Source organism: Balaenoptera musculus, chromosome 6, assembly GCF_009873245.2.
Source record: "Balaenoptera musculus isolate JJ_BM4_2016_0621 chromosome 6, mBalMus1.pri.v3, whole genome shotgun sequence".
NCBI classification, from domain to species: Eukaryota; Metazoa; Chordata; class Mammalia; order Artiodactyla; family Balaenopteridae; genus Balaenoptera; species Balaenoptera musculus.
This window is the reverse complement of record NC_045790.1, coordinates 99,205,202-99,224,308: the sequence shown is the minus strand read 5'-3', so window position 1 is coordinate 99,224,308 and position 19,107 is coordinate 99,205,202. Positions and strand designations below refer to the sequence as shown.

General features: G+C 44.5%; 1 protein-coding gene across 2 annotated transcripts in view; it reads left to right on the top strand.

Moving 5' to 3' along the window:
- The window catches only part of ASTN2 (astrotactin 2), a 902,613-nt gene that overhangs the window by 263,154 nt on the left and 620,352 nt on the right, over positions 1 to 19,107 (top strand). For both annotated transcript variants that reach the window (XM_036855709.1, XM_036855708.1), the window contains exon 4: positions 14,362 to 14,514. In XM_036855709.1, coding sequence (XP_036711604.1) covers positions 14,362 to 14,514 — 153 coding nt within the window. The remainder of the gene's footprint in view (positions 1 to 14,361; positions 14,515 to 19,107) is intronic.

Below are 19,107 nucleotides of genomic sequence, written 5' to 3'. Positions count from 1 at the left end.
GGCTTCCCTCTTGTCAATGTCTTCCTTTCTCAGGCACCATTAATTTATTACACACCAGTGGAGACTTGCCAATTTGCCGCACAGCTGATGACTTGCTATATTGTATCTCAGTTTCTTCTTCTTAGAACCAGATAATGGACCAATTGTTTCTGAGCCCAGATGCACGGACAAGAGGGTTTGTATCTGTGTGTGTGTTGGAGGGATGAAGAAAGGGAGTTAGGAATGGCCTCTTCCCAATCTCCTAAGTATAAGAGCAAGGCAAATTTCTTTGGGTTTCTACTAAGGATAAGACAATTCAAATTATGATTTGTTTCTTCCTCTGTAATTATTGAAAGGCACTTAAAATTAAAATTAAAGCCTCGAGTTGTAAATTCACAGAATAATGGATTTTTAGGGTTATCATTGGTCTGAGCTGTCTTTTAGTCCATCTTTTCTATTTAATACTTGAATCTCCTCTATGTTATTTTTGGAATGTGACACCTTTGCCTACTTACTTCCAGTTTCAGAGGACTTAACCAACCCCACTAGCTCTTCTTTCCATAGTTAGAAAGCTCTGTCATGTAGTGTGCTCATAAGTAATCCATATTACTGTCACGATTGTTATTGATATTATTATTCTTAAGATCATGGTTCTTCGTACCAGACAGATCTGAGTTTGAATCCCAGCCGTCCCACTTACCACCTAGGTTACCTTACTCTAGAGGTTCCCAACCGAGGTGATGTGGCCCCTCAAGGGGTATTGGGAAATATCCGGAGATACTTTTGGTTATCACACCTCAAGGAGGAGGCTAATAGCATCTAATTGGCAGAGGCCAGGCATGCTGCTAAATATCCTACAACACACAGGACCATTCCCACAGCAGAGAATTATCCAGGCCCAAATGTCAGTAATGCTAAGATTAAGAAATCTTGCCTTAGTCAAGGACCTTAACTGTCTCAGGGTCAGTTTTCCCATCTGTAAGAGAGAGATGAGTAGAGTTTGCTTCACAACATCATTGAGAATTACGTGAACTTATATCTGCAGAGCACTTTAGCAGGTACCTGGCCCAGTGTATGCACTGAAAAAAATAGCTCCTGTAATTATAACATATATAATGCATATATCATGGTGCGTGGGACATAGTTAACAGTAATAAGAATATTAAACATTGGTATTATAAGTACTAATAATACTACAGCCCTTCAAATAGTCGAAGGCAGGTGAGTTTACTTTTTATAGTGTCTTTATTGTTTCTTATGATTCCATTACAAGCTTTCATATTAGTCTAGCTTGTCGTCTCTGGATCTGTTCTATTTTGCTAATAGTATTCTTAATGTGACACTCAGATCTCAACACAGTTCTCTAGGTGTGGTCCGAACAATGTGCAGTAGAGACGTCCCGTTCTTCGTTCCAAGACTTTATGCTTCTTTTAATGTAGCCCCAAAATATGTTACCTTCTCAGTGGTCACCTTACTGTTAACTTACATTGAGATCTCTAATGCCCAAATTATTGAATGGAAATGATGGGTAAGGAGAGAGAGGAATAACGCCCAGCTGAACATGTGTTTATAAAATTTATGTTATTGGTGAGGACTCCAAAAAAGCCTACTTGGACACCCACATCTAATCCAGGCATGCAAGGTCCAAATTCTAGACATTTAAATCAGGAGATGAGTGATGAGAGATAAAAGGTGAAGAAGGAGAGGCAGACTCAGAAGAGAAATAGCATGTGTTGTTTATAATCCTGGAGTACCCGTTTTCAGAACAGTAGCTGGAGCGTGAGCCCCCTTCCAGGGCCATCAGTATCTCCAGTGTTGCTACTGGATGAGCTGAGTTTGGAGGTTCTCTCACAGCCTCTACGCGTCTCTCTCTGTCTCTTTTTTTTATCACATTTCTCTACTTCATTGTGCACATCTAGCAAAATGAGAGCATTCCTCAAGACCCATCCGCCCGTGCACGCAGGCTCCCTGAACAAATGGCTTCCTAGGATGAATCTCTATTATTTCACCAAAAAACATCAGAGGAGAAATTTGTTCTGCTCCACTAAAGACATGATTTCCAGTCCTCTCTCCTGCCTTAGCTCAGTTTTTTTTGGCTGCTCCCTGGGAAAACAGTAGAGAGAAAAAAGGTATCCATAATACTTAGCTGAGACAGTTTAACCAGGCTAAAAAAGGGAAAAGAAGATAATTCAGGATTATCTAGCTTTGGAATAAAAATAATTCCTAAGATGCATATGTGAGCCCGGACAGCCCCACCATTCCACAGGCTGACCCCCTCTCTGCTTCTCCCACATCCTTCTTTGGTTTCTCCTCCTATTTGCATCGTATCAGCAGTGGTTAAGATCAGAGAGTCAGGCCAACTTGGGCTCCAGGTCAGGCTCTGCTCCCATATGGGGATACTAATGTCACCCACTTTCCAGGCTGGTGGTGAGTGGCATATGAGGCAGCAGTGCCTGGCATAGAGTAGATACTCAACAGGTCAACAAATCTGAGTTTATAGTATAACTGGTGTGCTTATTTAAATCTTTCTTGTAGATACCCTCATCTCCATTTAGTAAATGAACAGAATAACCAAGGTTCAGAGAGGCACTGCCATTGTACACAAGGGTGAGCAAATGCTAAGAGGCAGATCCAGGATTTGAACCTCAGTGCAACAATAAACTCATTTTGCATCGAGTTTTTACCATGTAGTTTTGTCTTACCTCTTTGTATGTATACTGTCTCACATGAATCTCACAGGCATTTTTATTTCCTGTGGCTCAGAGCAGCCTAGTGAGGGGTTCAAAGTCACACAGCAGCTGAGCTGAAACTGAAGATCTGGTCTTCTTTCTCCATATCTGCTGAGTTTTCAGTTCAGGATCCCCTGCCGTCCCCTTCCCCCACTGTCGCTCTCTGGCCGTCTGCTTGCATTTTTGTGTGGCGGTGGCATGTAATCACACATAATAAAGCAAGGCTGCTCTAACTGTCATGTGGAAATGGGAAATTGAAATTGTAAGCCATTAAATGGAAAATCCCAAGCCTTATAGTAATGCCAACTCAGCCTCAATCCATTATTGTCTATATATTTAGCCAGTCTATTTTTAAGAGTTTAATATTGAGAAATAGGACATATTTATAATGCAGCGGCATTCGTCTCACTCTGAAATCCCTGCCATTTGCTATAGTTGACTTACATGTGTTTAAATTTATAACCACTTTCTTGCGCTGGGAAGATTTGCCCTTAGTTTAAAGGAACATGGGTGGAAAGTCTGCCAGTTGAAGAGGTGAGAACTTTCCCAGTTCCATGTTCTTCTCCCCCACATCAGCATGGGTCGGTAATGCATCTGTGTCACCATGTATATTTTTCATACCTCTCCTTTGGTGCCAAGTCACATACAATGTGAAACATATTTTTTTCATTCATTCAGCAAGCACAGCCCAACCCTGAAAGCTCTGAATGGATGTGCTAGCAGTCTTCATGCCACTGAAGAGAGACATCTCGGTTTCAGGTGGTTGTTATTTCTGGGATTATTCTTATAATTATCATTCATATGGTCTAAAGGGAAGCTGGCTAAGAGGGGTTCCTTTCATCCACTCCAATATGGAAGTCTATTCATTAAACCGTGTTTATCGGTCCCATTCCAAAACAAGCCATGGTGAGGTGTATGAAGCTATTTGTCTAGCTCTGCTATTTATAGGCTATGTGACCCTTGAAAAATTAATCTTGTTGTGCCTCCCTTACCCTATTGTAAGATGGAAATTTATCAGTCAATCATTGCCACAATAATGCTACCTAATAAAAAACTATGAAATCTCAGTGGCATCCAGTAATAAACATTGACTTTCCAAGTGTCTGCGGATTAGATGGAGTGTTGTGCGCATCTCAGATGGATTGCTTCTCATCTACAGATTGGCTGGTGTCAGTGCCCTAGGCTGTAGGATTAGGGTGACTCCGCTCCATGCTGAAGAGCTGTGAGTTCACTATATGTCCGTCATCCTCCTTGGACCGGTAGGCTTCTCATGGTGGTGGCAGGTATAAATGTTTGAGTAGACATATGTGATGCCTCTTGAAGCCTATGCTCATAACTGGCACACACTGACTTCTCCCCACATACCACTGGACACAACAAGTCACATAGCCAAGAACAAATCAAGGGGCAATGAAGTACACTCCATCCACAGTGAAGTTATAGCAAGAGGTAGGTGCAAGGAGTGGTGAAGAGGCTAAAAGTTCCATGTACCGTAGTCATTATGAGAATTACATTCAACCATGGCTTGTTTACTTTAAAATACTACCTGTTACATTATAAACACTCCATAAATGGTAAATATTATTATTCTTGTGATTACGTGACTAGTGAGGTGTTCTTGGCAAATTGGAATGTTACATTTAGGTGAACCTCAGTAACAGATCAACCAGAAACATCCAAGCTAACTCTCTGGGGGAAGAAGTGAAACCAGGAGGAGGTGAAATTTCTGGGAAGGAGGAGAGTAGGGGTTCGAGAGTGGGATTCTCCCTTCCCTGCCAACCAGATGCCAGAGAAACAACGTCCTCTGGCTCAAAATTATGGAGTTAGATCTTCATAAGCAACAGATCTCTCTCTCTCTCTTTCTCTTTTTCTCTTTATATATACCTATATATAATCCCACATGTTTGCCACAGTGCGCCTTACATTCAGGACCTGGTGATCTCTTAGAGGTCACAGCACAAACTTGATGAGAATGAAAGAGCAAGATACGAGAGTGGACAGGGGGCCATGAGCAGAAGATCGATTTCCAGGCTTAGCGTAACAGCCATACCCAGGTCCCAGGTTAGGCTAGATCCAAGGTGTAACCATGGGGGTTGGCTGACGTAGAGCGCAAGCCCTGGGTGTCCCTGGGGTCAGGGAAGATGGTAAGATTTATACATTAGAGCACAATAGGGAGGTAGAGTCCTTAGTCAAAGGCACTGAGTTACCCACAAGGGAAGTGGAGAACCTAGTCTGTATTAAGCTTTGACTCAGTGCAAGGCCTTCGGCAAGCTTATGTCACTTAAGCTTACTAACAGGAATGATAATAAAGGCTATACTTTGTTGAGTGCTTAACCCATTTTGCATACTGTGCTAAGCACTTTGCATATATTACTGCTTTGAATCTTAACCAAACCAAGTAAACAAACAAACAGAACCCCACAGTTCTTGAGAGAGATTTATGCTCAAGGTTTTACATGGAGAACTGAGGCTTACAGAAGTTAAGTCCCATAATGAATAAGTGATAGAATGAAGGTTAAACCCAGGTCTGTCAGATTCTTAAACCACATGCACTTGCTAAACCCAGGGTATCTGAGATAAATATAAAAGGCACAGGAAAGGGTAGTGAGGCTGGATAGCAGGGCTCTCAAAAGAGGTGGACCTTTTGAACTGTAGTCTGGGAAAGGAGGTAGGAGTCCGCAGAAAGAGCCGGACCAGTCTTCATAGCTCAAAAGATGGACTTTCTTTATAATGAAATCATCTCTCATGTCAAGCTCTTGAAAAACCAAACTGTGTGGGATTTTCCTTCTCTACAATTCCTGCCCCTTTTTCCTGCTGATGCTCCTCTTTATGTCATCCTCTTTACCTGGTTCTGCATTCTTTAAGGGTCGGGCAAGTTCACATCTCCTCTGGGGATTTTCTATAGCTTTTCCACATGCAAAAGGAATTAGAGGATACATTTCCAGCCGTCTCATCACCGGGCATTTAGCACACTGTGTTTTTCTTATCTTTATCTGTCTCTTCCACTAAGCAGTGTTGTGTTTTAAAGAAGGCTCGACGTTCAGTTCATGGCTGTGTCCCCAGTGCCCATCTCTGGATACAGCACCCACTAATGGCGTTGGGTGAAGAATTCCAGTTGTAGAATATGGGTGGCCCTCTAGTCACAGGGAGTGCTAAGCCATATACATAGCCTTCCTGTGCAGTTATAGAAAGGATGAATCTAGGAAAAGAATCTGACTAGTGACTGCGAGTTCCGTCAGATTCTGGGCACGCACATGCCACCCGGGGTTGGGTAGAAGACCTGTATTTGCTATGACCGACGGTTTAAGATCTTTTTGGCAGTAACAGTATTAACTGTCATCTTTCAAATGCTTACTCTGTATCAGTATTTGTGATAAGCATTTTAACATCTCATTTAATCCAAAAACAGCTTTATGAATTTGGAATTGCAAGCCTCATTTTAACACTTGGGGAAGCAGAGGCTCTGAGTGCTTAAGTGATTTGCCCATGTTTTACAGCTGGTAAGACACATAGCTAACATTCCAAACTATGGCCGATTCCAAAGCCTTTCCATAGCCATGCCTTGCCACCAAGGTGGTAATAAAGTGACCAAGAAGTCTTTGGCCCAGCCTATCTAGTTGCTTCACCCTTTCTCCCTTGAATAGGACTTGTTGATTTGTGGTATCAACTCCAGCCCACCCTTTGGAAATCTCCTTTGCCTCTATGGTCTCTATAAAATGGGAGGTGGTAAAGACAGCATTAGCTGAGAGAGGTGAAAGTGCTTTGCAGACTGAAGCAAGCAGTGCCTGTGGTTATTGCATTCATCTTGTTGAAAGCACATTTCATTTACATTTATAACTACAAGGCCATGGAGCTGCAAGGAATCTTCAAGACCATCTGTGCCCTGGCTAGGAACTGTGGAACCAGCTCCATAGAACCTGGATGGTATTGTGTTTTTAACAGAGCAGAGGAAAATATCACTACATTTAATTCAGTCATTCAAACTCAATGCAGTTCTCCAGCAGAAATTATGATCAGTCTACAAGTCTGCAGTATTAACTGACAGACCCAAGATAGTGTACATAAGAAAAGGCTAGTCCCAAGTTTTCCAATTTATATTTGTTGCTGTTTGTTCATTTGTCTTGTCTGCTGGCACTTGTTTGAAGATAAGCTGTGCCAGGCACCAAAGGTTTAAGAAAATATATGGAAGAAAAAACTAAAAAGTAAGAAAATTCTATCCATCAACTTTATCCCTGAGAATTGGGAAGAGCTGGCCATTTTAAAAAAATGCGTACACGGGTTTTAAATGTATTCTAGTCATGGAGCATTCTCATCTGGCTAGGGAATACTGGCTGGCTGTTTTCTTTGCTACTTCTTTCTTCTTTCATGAAAAGATGACTCCTATATGAGATGGAATGTCGGGTTCTGGAACTGGATTCTCACAACTTCCAAATTTGATGGTTCTTTGCGTTTATACCAGGTCTTCCTAGCTGAGATGTTCTTTAGGGCTGGGGTGTCTTCTCTTATTACCTATGCCCCCACAAACCTGACATTTGAGTGTGCCCAGCCCAAAGCTTGGATGTGAAAATTGAGGTCTATATTAGGGTTCTCCAGAGAAACAATCAATAGGAGATGTAGATATAGACACGTGTAGATACATCATCTTTTGGTTATATACATCCCATCCGGATGTCTGTCTGTCTGTCTATCTAATGATATCTAGAGAGATTTAAAGAATCATCTCATGTGACTGTGGAAACTGACAAGTCCAAAATTTTCAAGGTAGGCTAGGAGGCTAGAGGTCCAGGGAAGAGTTGTCACAGCTCAAGTCTGAAGGTAGCCTGCTAGCAGAGTTCCTTTCTCCTTGGGGGGAGGTCAGTCTTTTCTCTGTTAAGGCCTTCAGTTGGATGAAGCCCACCCAGATTATGGAGGGTTGTGTTATTCAAAAGCTACTAATTTAAATATTAATGTCCTCTAAAAAATACTTTCACGGGAACATCTAGGAAAATGTTTGACTAAACATCTGGGTACCACAGCTTTGCGAAGTTGACACGTAAAATTAATCATCATAAGATCTGAGGTTAAAATGATCCTAGAATTTGGGGAAATGGAGTGGAGAAGTAGAAATAGGAGACTTGAGTGCTGGACCTTGGTCCGCTGCTGACTTTTATCATGACTTTGTCTCATGGTGCCTCTGTTTTCACATCTGTGTAAAAGGGAAAATGTATATTCTCTAAAATAATTTTCAAAGTGAATATCTTACAATGCAGATGCCTTTCACAATGAATGAATGAATGAATGAATGAATGGATTGAGCAATCATAAAGCTGAAGAGTGAGAGAAAGTTGGGTTGTGGCCACTCTTGATCACTTACTGTGTTCCAGAAGCTCTGTTAGACAATTATGTACATAATTATGTTTAATCCTCCCAACAACCCTGCAGACATTCAGGGAAACTGAGAGTTGTAAAAGAGAAGGGAGTGGCTCTAGGTCACACAATGGCAGAGCTGACATTGGAACTCGGGTGGGCTTTCTCACACTTTGCACTAGGCAGTATGGCCAAGTAATACCCACCTTTTGCTTGGTTCTCTGAACATAGTTCTGTAGTGAGACAAAACTGACAACGCAGGGCATGAGCTGAGCCTAGGACCTCGAGGCTGGACAGTCTTGACCATCGACACTGAACAACGTTCCTTGGCAGAGAAGGTCAGACTCCAGTCAAGTTGAGCCCCTGACTCCAGCCAGGACCAGATTGCCGGGAGCTCCTTGCCCAGATGATTTAAGAGGGGCTGAGCTTTTAGAGTCACTTCCCAGGCTCAGAGAAGTCACATCCAAACTCAAAGACTGGGATATCCATGTCCATCCACCAGGAGGGACAGAAAGAGTAAGTGTGCGGTGGTGCAGTGAATGGAACCCGGGCATCAGAGTCATCATAACCTTAGTCTAAATCCCAGCTCTGCCATTTTTAAGGGTGTGACCCTCGGAGCTTAGTTAACTTCTCTGAGCCTCAGTTTCCTCATTTTAAACAGCTAATGACACTTACCTTTCAAAGTTGTTAGGAGGAATAAATGAGAAAACATAAAGAAATGCCAGCTTCCTTGCCTGGCAGAGAATTGGTGAAGTTTTCAAGCATTGTGAATTTTCTTCTTATGTAGGCTGGGTGAGTCTAGAAAAATTAAAGAGGGTAATGATAAAGGTGATACAGGAACTTGAACCCAAACCCCCATACAAGTTACAGTGATAGAACATCCCAGGCTGTGCAGGGGAGAGAACAGCGCGTGAGTGTTTGAATGGGGACTTGCTGAATGCCAGTGTAGACAGGGCATGCAGTGCCTGTTCTTCAGGGCCGAGTATCAGGCTGAAGCTTGCCTGTTGGCTGGAAACAAACACAACCCTTATGCCTTTGCGGTGGTACTCGGGGTCTGCCTTCTCCTTTCCCTTCTCTCGCTGTCTCTGTCTCCTCTCCTGTCCTTCCTACCCTTCCCTTTCTGTTCTCTCTGTATTATTTTCCAGCTCTCTCCCCTCCTTTCCACTCTTCTTTGCTTCCCTTTTCACCCCCTGCCCTTGATTACTGAGCACAGTTTTCCTTTCCATTCTTGTTTTCTCTCCCTCCTCCTTTTTTCTCTCCTCTTTTCTCTCTCTGTCTTGGCTTGGGGGCCGGGGCTTCTCTCCTCGGTCCCCAGTGGTTCATTCCCATTAAGCTTGACAGTCTCTCATATGTCAATTAGAAAGGGCTGCTTCCCCCTCTTCACCCTCCCTTTCCTGGGCCTGCTGTGATGCTCAGATCAAGCACCATCTGTTGCATTCATCCAGGCGACGGGTGAGCATTTTGCTGCTCTGGGGAGGCAGAGCTCAGCGGGTACCAGGAGGTAACGTGGCTTGTTTGGACAACTTGATATATTGATATTGATAGAGCTACCGAATGGGATTGAGAGGGAAGGGGTCAGGAGAGAGTGGTACGGAGGATGAAATAGGCCGTGGAGGGGTTTGCATAAGCACCTCCCCCTCTAAGCCTGTCTGGGCTCTTGGCACTGTCGCCAAGGCGAGAGGAGCCAAACAGATGGATGGGATTTGCCACAGTCGGGATCAGAAACCCTTGCAGCTCCCTTGCAGCTCAGGGGAGCAAACCTTGCCTCTCTGAGTGTCTTCCTCTCCTCCCAGCTGGTCAAATCTGCATCAGCTTAGGAGAAAGTAAAGCAGAAATAACAGGACAGGAAGAGGCTGACCTTTAGGAATTGCTGAATGTCAGAGCCTCGATGAAAAGGGATGATGTATCAGTCAAGGTTCCAGCTGGGCAAAGAAGGCACCCTCCAATGGGATTTTTAGGTGAAGTTCAACGAAGCTACTATTTATAGAGGTGTAGACAGAGTGAAGAGAATCAATGGGGAAGGGGGTATTGAGGCACCAGGAAAAATAATTATCAGGAAGCCACCACTAATTCCTAGAACTGAAGGTGCAGGGAGAGGACATGGTTTTGCTGGAGTCTGGGGAAAATGGATTTGTGGGAAAGGGGCCCTGGCAGAAGCTGTGGTTGTTGAGTGTCCCCGTCTCTATCAGAAATACGATGCAAAAACAGGAAAGGAGTAAGGGAAGACATCCCCTCAAATTCCCTCCTCCCATATCCTGCCAGAGCATCTCCCTGGGCAAACTCAACTAGTAGCCAGATAAGAAAGATCTGTGAAATAGCCCCTTGAGGGTCTGCCTCCAGGCCATAGAGTGGGGCAGAATGAACCTGTGGGTGGAAGACGGATCTGGGGGTGCAAAGGGAGATCAGGCAGTGCAGATCAGGAATGGATACATGTTCCGTAGCCTCCACTGTGCCAGAAGCTAATATGCGTCACCACTACACACACTGCCTCTCTGCCTGTTCCAAAGAACGCATGTGTGGGGCCTCCACAGAGTCCAGTTCTCTCTGTGAGTGCGAGACCCACATAGCTTGCTGTCTGCTCAACACCTCTCCACGTAGACATCTGGGAGGCACCAAGGGCTCTCACCTAAAACCAAACTCAGTTCACTCCTCTTTCAGTGTCCCTCCTCTCACTGAGAGGTACCATCGTTCTGCTTCTGTGGATGCCAGAAGGCCAGGAGTCATCCTCTCTACCTCGCTCTCCCTTATCCCCCTTTTCCAATAAATCACCACATTCTCAGGGAGGGGTACCTACAAAATAACTCTCAAATGTGCTCCCTGCTCTATCTCCACTGTTCTAACATTTCTGTCTCTACTCTCTCTCCTGCTCTGTCCCTATCTCCACCTCTACTACCTAGCATCTCCTACAAGAACTTCTGTAATGTGGTACCACCTTCCTAGTTGGTCTTCTCACTTCCATTTCTGTCCTTCTCCAATGCATCCTTTCTACTGCCAGAGCGATCTTCTCTAAGTGAAGATCTGATCAAGTCACTTTCCTATCTAAAACCTTCAGTATGTTCTATTCTTAACAAGGCCCAGAAGAGTTAGGGTCAGGGTGGGGGTTAGGGTGAGGGTCAAGGTTAGCGTTAGTATTAGGATTTCCTGCCTCTCTAGCATTATCTCACACTGCTTGCTTTCAGCATTTCAGCCCCAGTGGTGATTGCAGCCCCTTGCATATTCCCTCTCCCCGAGGGGTCTTGATTTAGACTCTTTCCTCTGACTCCTTTGCTTTCTTCACCTCCCCCCTCCCCTGCAGCTTCCTTGTCACCTGATTATCTCATACTCTTTCCAGATCTTAGTCACAACTGCTCACTTCCTTGAAGCAAGTTTCCATGGTTTTCCTAGACAAGGTCATATTCCTCTCCTAGAGCCTCTTATATCATCTTTCACCTCTCCTTTATGGTATACATCAGTTTTAAATTTTACATTTCTCTGTCATTTATTTCATTACTATTGGTTTTCCTGTCTACATGGTGAGCATCACGAGGGGGTTTTGTTTGTTGTTGTTTTCACCATCTTACCCTGCTATGGACTGAAAGTCAGCCTTAACCCCCAACGTGACTGTGACTTTGTCTACTAGACCCGCCAGAGCAAAATGCCACAGACTGTGTGGCTTAAACAACAGACATTTACTTTCTCACAGTTCTGGAGGCTGGAAGACCGAGATCAGGGTGTCAGCATGGTTGGGTTCTAGTGAGGGCTCTCTTTTTGCCTTGTAGATGGCTACCTTCTCTTGGTGTCCTCACGGGGAGATCTTACTCTCCTTCTAAGGCCACAGTGCCATAAGATGAGGGCCCCGATTTTATGATCTCATTTAATCTTAATTACCTCCTAAAGATCCTGTCTCCAAATATAGTCTGCTATAGACTGAATTGTGTACTCCAAAATTCACATGTTGAAACCCTAACCTCCAATGTGACTGTATTTGGAAATAGAGTTTTTGATAGGTAATTAAAATTAGATGAGAACATATGGGTGGGATCCTAATTTGATAGGAATGGTGTCCTTATAAGAAGAGAAAGACTTCTCTCTCCCTCCCTCCCCCTCTGTCTCCATCTCTCCCTCTCCTCCCCCAACATGGATGCACCAAGGAAAGGCCACGTGAGCAGACAGTGAGAAGGCAGCCGTCTTCAAACCAGAATCTGACCTGTTTATGTTATCGAGTCTATGATTTTTGTTATGCAAGTCCAAGCAGACTAAGACATATTTTCTGAAAATACTGTAGAGTGAATGAATGAGTGAGGAGACAAATGAATGCGTGAATTTTCACAGATGTGTGTGGGTCCCTCCCTTGGAGGATTCCAGACAGTGGCTTGCTCTGGACTTTTGACCACAGTTTAGCCCAGCTCTTACAATTTTGTGCGAATCGCTCTCCTCTCTGGGTTTAAAGCATCTGGATTGGGCATGACAGTGCTTCTCAGAATTAGACTGTAGCCTCTTGCTGGAGGGTTCTGTATCCTAGGCTTGGAGTAGGGGGCCCATGTTTGGGATTTTCTTCTTGGCTTACCTTTAAGTAGACCTAACTGTGATACCTGGGGAGACAGATAGCAAGAGAGGCAGGTATGTTACACTACTACAGGGTCATTTGTATTGTCAATTATCTTTTCCTTAGCAAACACAGATGCCCCTCTATGTCCCTAGAGATGAGGCTTCTCACAGAGCCCAATACCCAAACCAGCCCTCTGGGTATGACCTACCCTGCAGACACATGTGTGTCTAAGCTGATAAACTTTCCTGGGAAAACAGGATCTCCTTAAAATTGGTGTTGGGATGTTCAGAAGCCTTCTTTGTCCACTCTGGGAAAAGCTCATCAAAGAAACAGGAATCTTTAACACATCCCATTCCTTGTCATCAGACAGCAAGTAGCTTAAACTGAAGAACTTTCCCAGCCTCTTGAGACATAGGTGGAGGGAGGGTTGAGTCTGAAGATTTCAAAGTCAGGGCTCTCTTTGGAGATTTCTCAGAACAAAGACACTGAGATCATTCAGCCAATCTTCTTTTCTTCTTTCTCATTTCCTCTCCTTTTCTTTTATGTTGGCTCTCTCCTTCTTTCTCAAGTTTTTCTGCTTTTTTTTTTTTTTTTTTTTACTTTTATCTTCTACCTTTTTTCCCTCTGCCCTTCTGCCATCACTCTCTCCATTCTCTATAACTTTCTACCAGTCTCAATTTTGAAATTTCTGAAAATGTGGCTACCAGCAGCTCCTTGGAGGATATTGAAACAAAAAGAATGTTGGAGTAGGATTTAGAAGGCTTGACTCTACCGCTTGCTAGCTTGGAGCTAGTTGTATGCCTTGTTTGGGGTGGGTGGGACTTCAATTTCCCTTAGTAAAATGGGGCTCTTGTACCAAGTGATCTACGTATCACTGCACTGCAGTTTTGTCTCCTGAAATATTGTTTGACCCATGTACTGCCGTCTACCTTTATTGCCACTGTTCTGGTTCAGGCATTATTGCCTCTGGCTGGCTCCTGCAAAAGCCTCTGTACAGACCTTTGTCCTTGCTTCTGTGTGTATTCTCCATACTCTGGTTAGTAATTGTTATCACAGGGGCTTAATTGGAACATGCCAGTTTCCTGTTTAAAACCTTTCAATGATCATCTTTTGCCTCTGGGATAAAATCCAAGCTCCGCAAGGTGGCTTACAAGGTGCTCTGCCCTTTGCAGCCTCATCTGCTCTTCCCGGGCTCCACTGCAGCCACACTGAACTCCTTTCAGTGACTCAAGCACCGTGTTCTTTCTGGCTTCAGATCTTTGCACATGCCTCTCCGTCCACCCAGGGCACTCTCTTATCCCAAATCTTTTCAGCAACTCCACCCTGATTCTATCTTCTTTGCTAATTCCTACTCCTGTTTAAGGTCTCAGTGGAGGTATTGCCTCCTCCTCCAGGAAGCCTACCTTGACTCCCAGGATGGGTGAGCTGACCCTTCTTGGTGCTCCTCTGGTACTCTGTACTCCACTGTCGCGGAAGTATTGCACAGTGTTGGAAATGCCTGGATATGTGTCCTACCAAGCTATGGATTCCTTGAATCATGGATTGTGTCAAACTTTCACCATCATATCTCAAGGGCTTGGGGCAGTACCCTTGAGAACACAGTCAGTGTTGAAGAAATAAATGCGTAAGCCAGCAGATTCATCTCTACTGGCCCCTGTGGCTTCTGCGTCATCACTGGGTCCGGGAGGGAGCTCCAGACACTCCGGGGGGCCAGGCCCTGTCCTCCAGGGGCTGAGGGTGGGCCGAGCCCTAACCTCAGCCCCGTTGCCCACCCTGTAGCGGCAGCTGAGGCGACGCAGGAGCCAGTGGAGTCCCTGATGCAGAAGTTCAAGGAGAGTTTCCGTGCGAACACGCCCATCGAGATCGGTCAGCTGCAGCCAGCGCCTTGCAGTGCCTCGGCAGGGAGGCGGAAGAGGAGAAGCAGGTCCCGAGGTAGGTCCTCCCAGAGCCTCTGGCCAGGATGTCCGCCCGCTGTGCCCAGGTCCTTAAGGTGCCAGGAAGAGCTATGCCCTCTTCCCCCTGCTTCCCTGTGCTCACAGAGCCCATGCCACTGTCCCCCCCTGATAAGTCATCTCAGCTGAGGCCTTGCAGCGAGAGGACCTGTGTCCCTGGGTGTAAAGCTAACCTCTCTGACCCCAGCTGCCTCATCTGAGAACGGGAATGAAATGCCCATCTTCCAGAGAGGTTGAAAAGGTTAGCAACAGTCTATGGAAAGTGCCCAGCACAGGACCAGGGTACAGCAGATGCTCTTCAAGTTGTAGCTGGTGTCACTTTGGAGAGTGTGAGAAAGCCAGGATGTTCTCATGGAAAACATCCTCAGACTGGGATCACAGAACAGGGTTTGGACCCACTCTTTAATAGCCTGAGTAATCTAGTGGTCAAAGCAGGAGTCCTGTGTATTAGACAGAACTGGATTCAAATTTTGGTTTTGCTGTTACCTAACCCTGTCACCTTGGGCAGTCCCTCCACTTCCCCAAGCCACTCGTCTCTGCCCAGCTTCCTGTAACATCTCAGCGCAGTGCCCAGCCGGCGTGCAATCAAAAGTAGATTTTTTCCCTCCTCCTCCTTTTCCTCATCCTTCTCCCTGTCTCTCCTCCCCAATGTTATCATCATTATCATCATCATCATCATCGTCGTCTCCTTCTCTGTCCTTCTCATGACCTTGTGTCTGGGACGAACCCCCTCACCATTACCTGCTTTCCCAATGTCGTCTTTATCCTTCCGTGCACTCAGTGGTCTCCAGCCAGTCACTCTTCCTCTTGACTTTTACTTCTCTAGTTCCTGTAACTTGATTTTGATTATGTCATTTCCCTTCTCCTGTAAGTTCAGTGGTCGTCCAGGGTCTTCAGAAGTGTTCGTGCTTATGAAATGGCATTTGAGGCCCCCAAAGAGCTCCAGTCTCTCTGCTGACTCTTCTAAATCCATGTGTCCCCGCTTCCACGTTTCTTTCCAGGCCAGTTTCTCTGCGTGAAAACCCCTACCTAGCCCCTATGAATAGTCATTGGCATTTATTGACACGTACTCCAGGCAGCAGGCTAAATGCTGTACGTATCTTATCTCATTTGATCCTCAGCAACCCTATGAAACAGGTATGGTGATGATGCCCATTTTACAGATGATATCACTGAGGCACAGAAAGCTGCAGCCACCTGCCCGAAGGAACATCCTAGCAATTATCAGAGCCAGAAAGAACTAAGCAGTCTGAGTCCCAGACTTTTTTAATCAACCATTAGGTTCTATCCTGGTGAAGCCCTACCTTTCTTTCCAAGCTTAACGTGCGTGACGTATATTGGCAAACACATCACTGACTGTCACCATCACAGTTCACCCTGAATTCTCCCATGTGTGAATTCTCCCACATCTTTATCCATGTGTTAAGCACTGACTTCACTTTTGTGTAATATCATTTGCTTTTGTCTGTCTCTCTCCTTAGCTAGACAGTGTTCTTTGAAGGCGGGAAATATCTTATTTGAATCATCTTTGAATTTCTGGGTCTAAATCAATGTCTGCACACATAGTAGACACTTGTTATTTGCTGAGATAATGTCTAGGTCTTAATCCTGTGAATTCCTGTATCCGGTGAAAAACCAAGATCTACACATTTAGGTGAGATCATAAATCGAGGCAGAATTTGATGATGGAGTTCCTTTTTGGAACTCGTGGTAAACCCCAGGTTGAACCATTGTATAATGATAAAGAAAAGTTGTTTTGAGGTCAGCAATGTCTGAGTGCTAATCCATCCCTGTCAGTTTCAACTTGCTTAGCTTTGGAAGAATCACTGGATGTCTCTGAGCCTCAGTTTCCTCTTGTGTAGAATGGGGATGCCAATCCCTACATCAGAGGATTGCTGTAAGGATCTGATGAAATGATGGATATAGACTACCTTGGAGCGCTGAGCTAATGTGTATTAGGAACTGAATAAATGCTATCTTATATTTGTCATGGCTTGGGCATTCAGGATCACTTGTAATTTCTCTCAGCTTTAACTAGCCATCTTTATTGCTCCAATATTCACCAAGAATCTCCTTCCCATATCCTCTCTAGAAATACGGCCCCCATAAATACACTTGACTCCAAGTCCATAACCTCCCTCCTCTTCACTATCAATCTGAATTTTTTTCCTTAGTGTCATATCCTAAACATTTTTATGTCAATGAATTCTTCCAAAAACAATCTCTTTTATGTACCATAACTGTCTTAACGTGGCCTACTACTAGTAAGGCATTTGGGCTGTTTCTAATTATTTGCCCATTATAAACAATGTCATGTAGAACCTTTTTTTTGCATAAAACTTGACCTTCACTTTGGAGTCTGTTTTCCCCTCTTGAATTGCAGAATTAGATAATTCATGAAATCTATTGTTTGACAGACTCTAATTGAATATCAAGTTATTTTAATTTATAAGTTAGGTGGGAACTAAGAGAACTGATACAGGAAGAAATTCATTTTGTCCTCCCTTTCTTTGTCACCATTATGACCACTGCCACCTTTTATCTCCTGCTTCTGACTATACCCGCCTTGAGATTCTCCCCAAAGCAAGCCAGAGTAACCTTTTTAGAAATATAAACAAGATAAGGTCACTGTTCAGCTTAAAATTCTTCAGTGGTTTCCTGTTATCTTTAGAACACAGTCCAAAGTCTTTGCCATGGCCTGTAGCTTCTGTTCCATCTGAATCTGTCCCTGCCTTCTTCGCTCACTTGGCATTTCCTTGTGCTCCAGGCACAATGACTTTCATCATGTTCCAGGAACACAGCGAATGGAGCCCCAGTGTAGGGTCTGAGAACGTGCTGTACTTCTCCTTGCCATGTCTCTTTTTGTTCCCCAGATTCTCTCCTGGCTGGCCCCTTCTCACCTTTCAGCTCCTAACTCAAATGTCAGCTCCTCAGAACCGTCGTCCATGACTACCCAAACGGGGGTACCCAGACTTTTACTCCTTTCCATCCCCAACCTGCTACTATCTGTTACATAACCATTTTTTGCTCCTTCCCTAATATTAGGGTCTAAAATCACTTTTATTTGTTTGCTTGTTTACTGTTTTCCTCTCTAAAATGTAAGCTTCATATTCATAAACCTAATACATAGAAAGTGCTTAATAAATATTTGTTGAATAAATGAGTGCATTAACCTCAAAGATTGTGGAAAAGTGGCTTCGTTTTATAACTTTCAAATTGATGGTAGAAGAGGGATCCAGGATAAAATCAAACCTCCCAGTACAGATCTCCAGGGGATCCTGTGTCCCCTAGAGATAGACTCATTGATGGATAGCACATGAAACGTGCTTAAGTGGTTGCTGTCAAAGCAGTTTTCAAAATGGCTTAATAACGTTGTGCTCACGGTTTTGCTGCCACTATTGGATAAGGTTTTTGCAAGAGAGAGAAAGGCTAGTACGTGCCAGTCCTAAACTTCCCAACGCACACACTTTCCACCACATGTCCTCAAGATTTTCTTGGACAGAAGAAATCCATGGTCAATAACTGTTTTGGAAATTCCGCACACTCCCTCTTTCTCTTGGAAATTCCCAAATGCATCTTAATCTGTGAAAGACCCTGGGAAGTCCTGCAGTGCAGAGAGCTGGGCAGATTTGTTTAGTTCATCATCTGTAAAACCACCTTGACCACAGACCCTCTTTTTCCCCTTGGAACATGTGTGAACATCTGGCAACACAGAAGCATCCATAGAAACACAGTTTTGGAAGTGCTCCATTGGCTTCCACTGACCATCAGAAATCCCAGATATCATGGTCAAAATCCCCAGTCTTTTCACTATCTCTTCCCCCTGCCGCTGAAGTGGCCGTGGGCCTTCTGGCCCACAGTGGGAACACCTGGCCTCTCTCTGCTTCACTGGGCTCTGCGCCTGGCCCATGGTGCTCAGCGGGTCCCAGCAGATGGAACGGTAGCAGAGAACCGGTGTCATGAAACTGAGCACATGCTTGAAATCAGCTCCAATGTGGTTTTGTAGTTAGGGCTTCCTCCTGAGAGACCTGGCAGATGCTGACGTGAACTGTCCTCAGGCAGACAGAGGAAAATGGTGGAGGGCCCCGTGCTGTCCTCTTGTCTGTGACAGCGTTTTATGAGGCAGCTGTTGGGTAGTCAGGTCCACAGGTAGTGAAGAGGAGGTGTTGGCTCTCAAATAAAGCAGAGGAAGGTTTCTATGGATGTGAGGAAAGGCTGCTGAGTTTCATGCAGTCTAGGTAGTGGTCTTTAAAAAGTGGGACTTTATATTTGAAATTGAATTCCACCACTGGCTAACTGACTGATCTTTAATAAGCAAAGAAGCTGTTTGTAGCCTCAGTTTTCCTATCTGTAAAATAGTGCTAATAATGCTGAAATCACATGTAGGGTGTGAGATAATAACCTGCAAAATGCTTAGTCCAGTGCCTGGCACATGGTTGACCCTCAATAAAGAGTAGCTAAGTTTATCATTGTCACCAGGGTCCCGCTAATATGGCCTCCAGGGGCTCACAAATCCATCCCCTCCTCCCCGGGCCGTTGCCTCTGACTTGGTTAAGGTTTCATCATCCCTCAT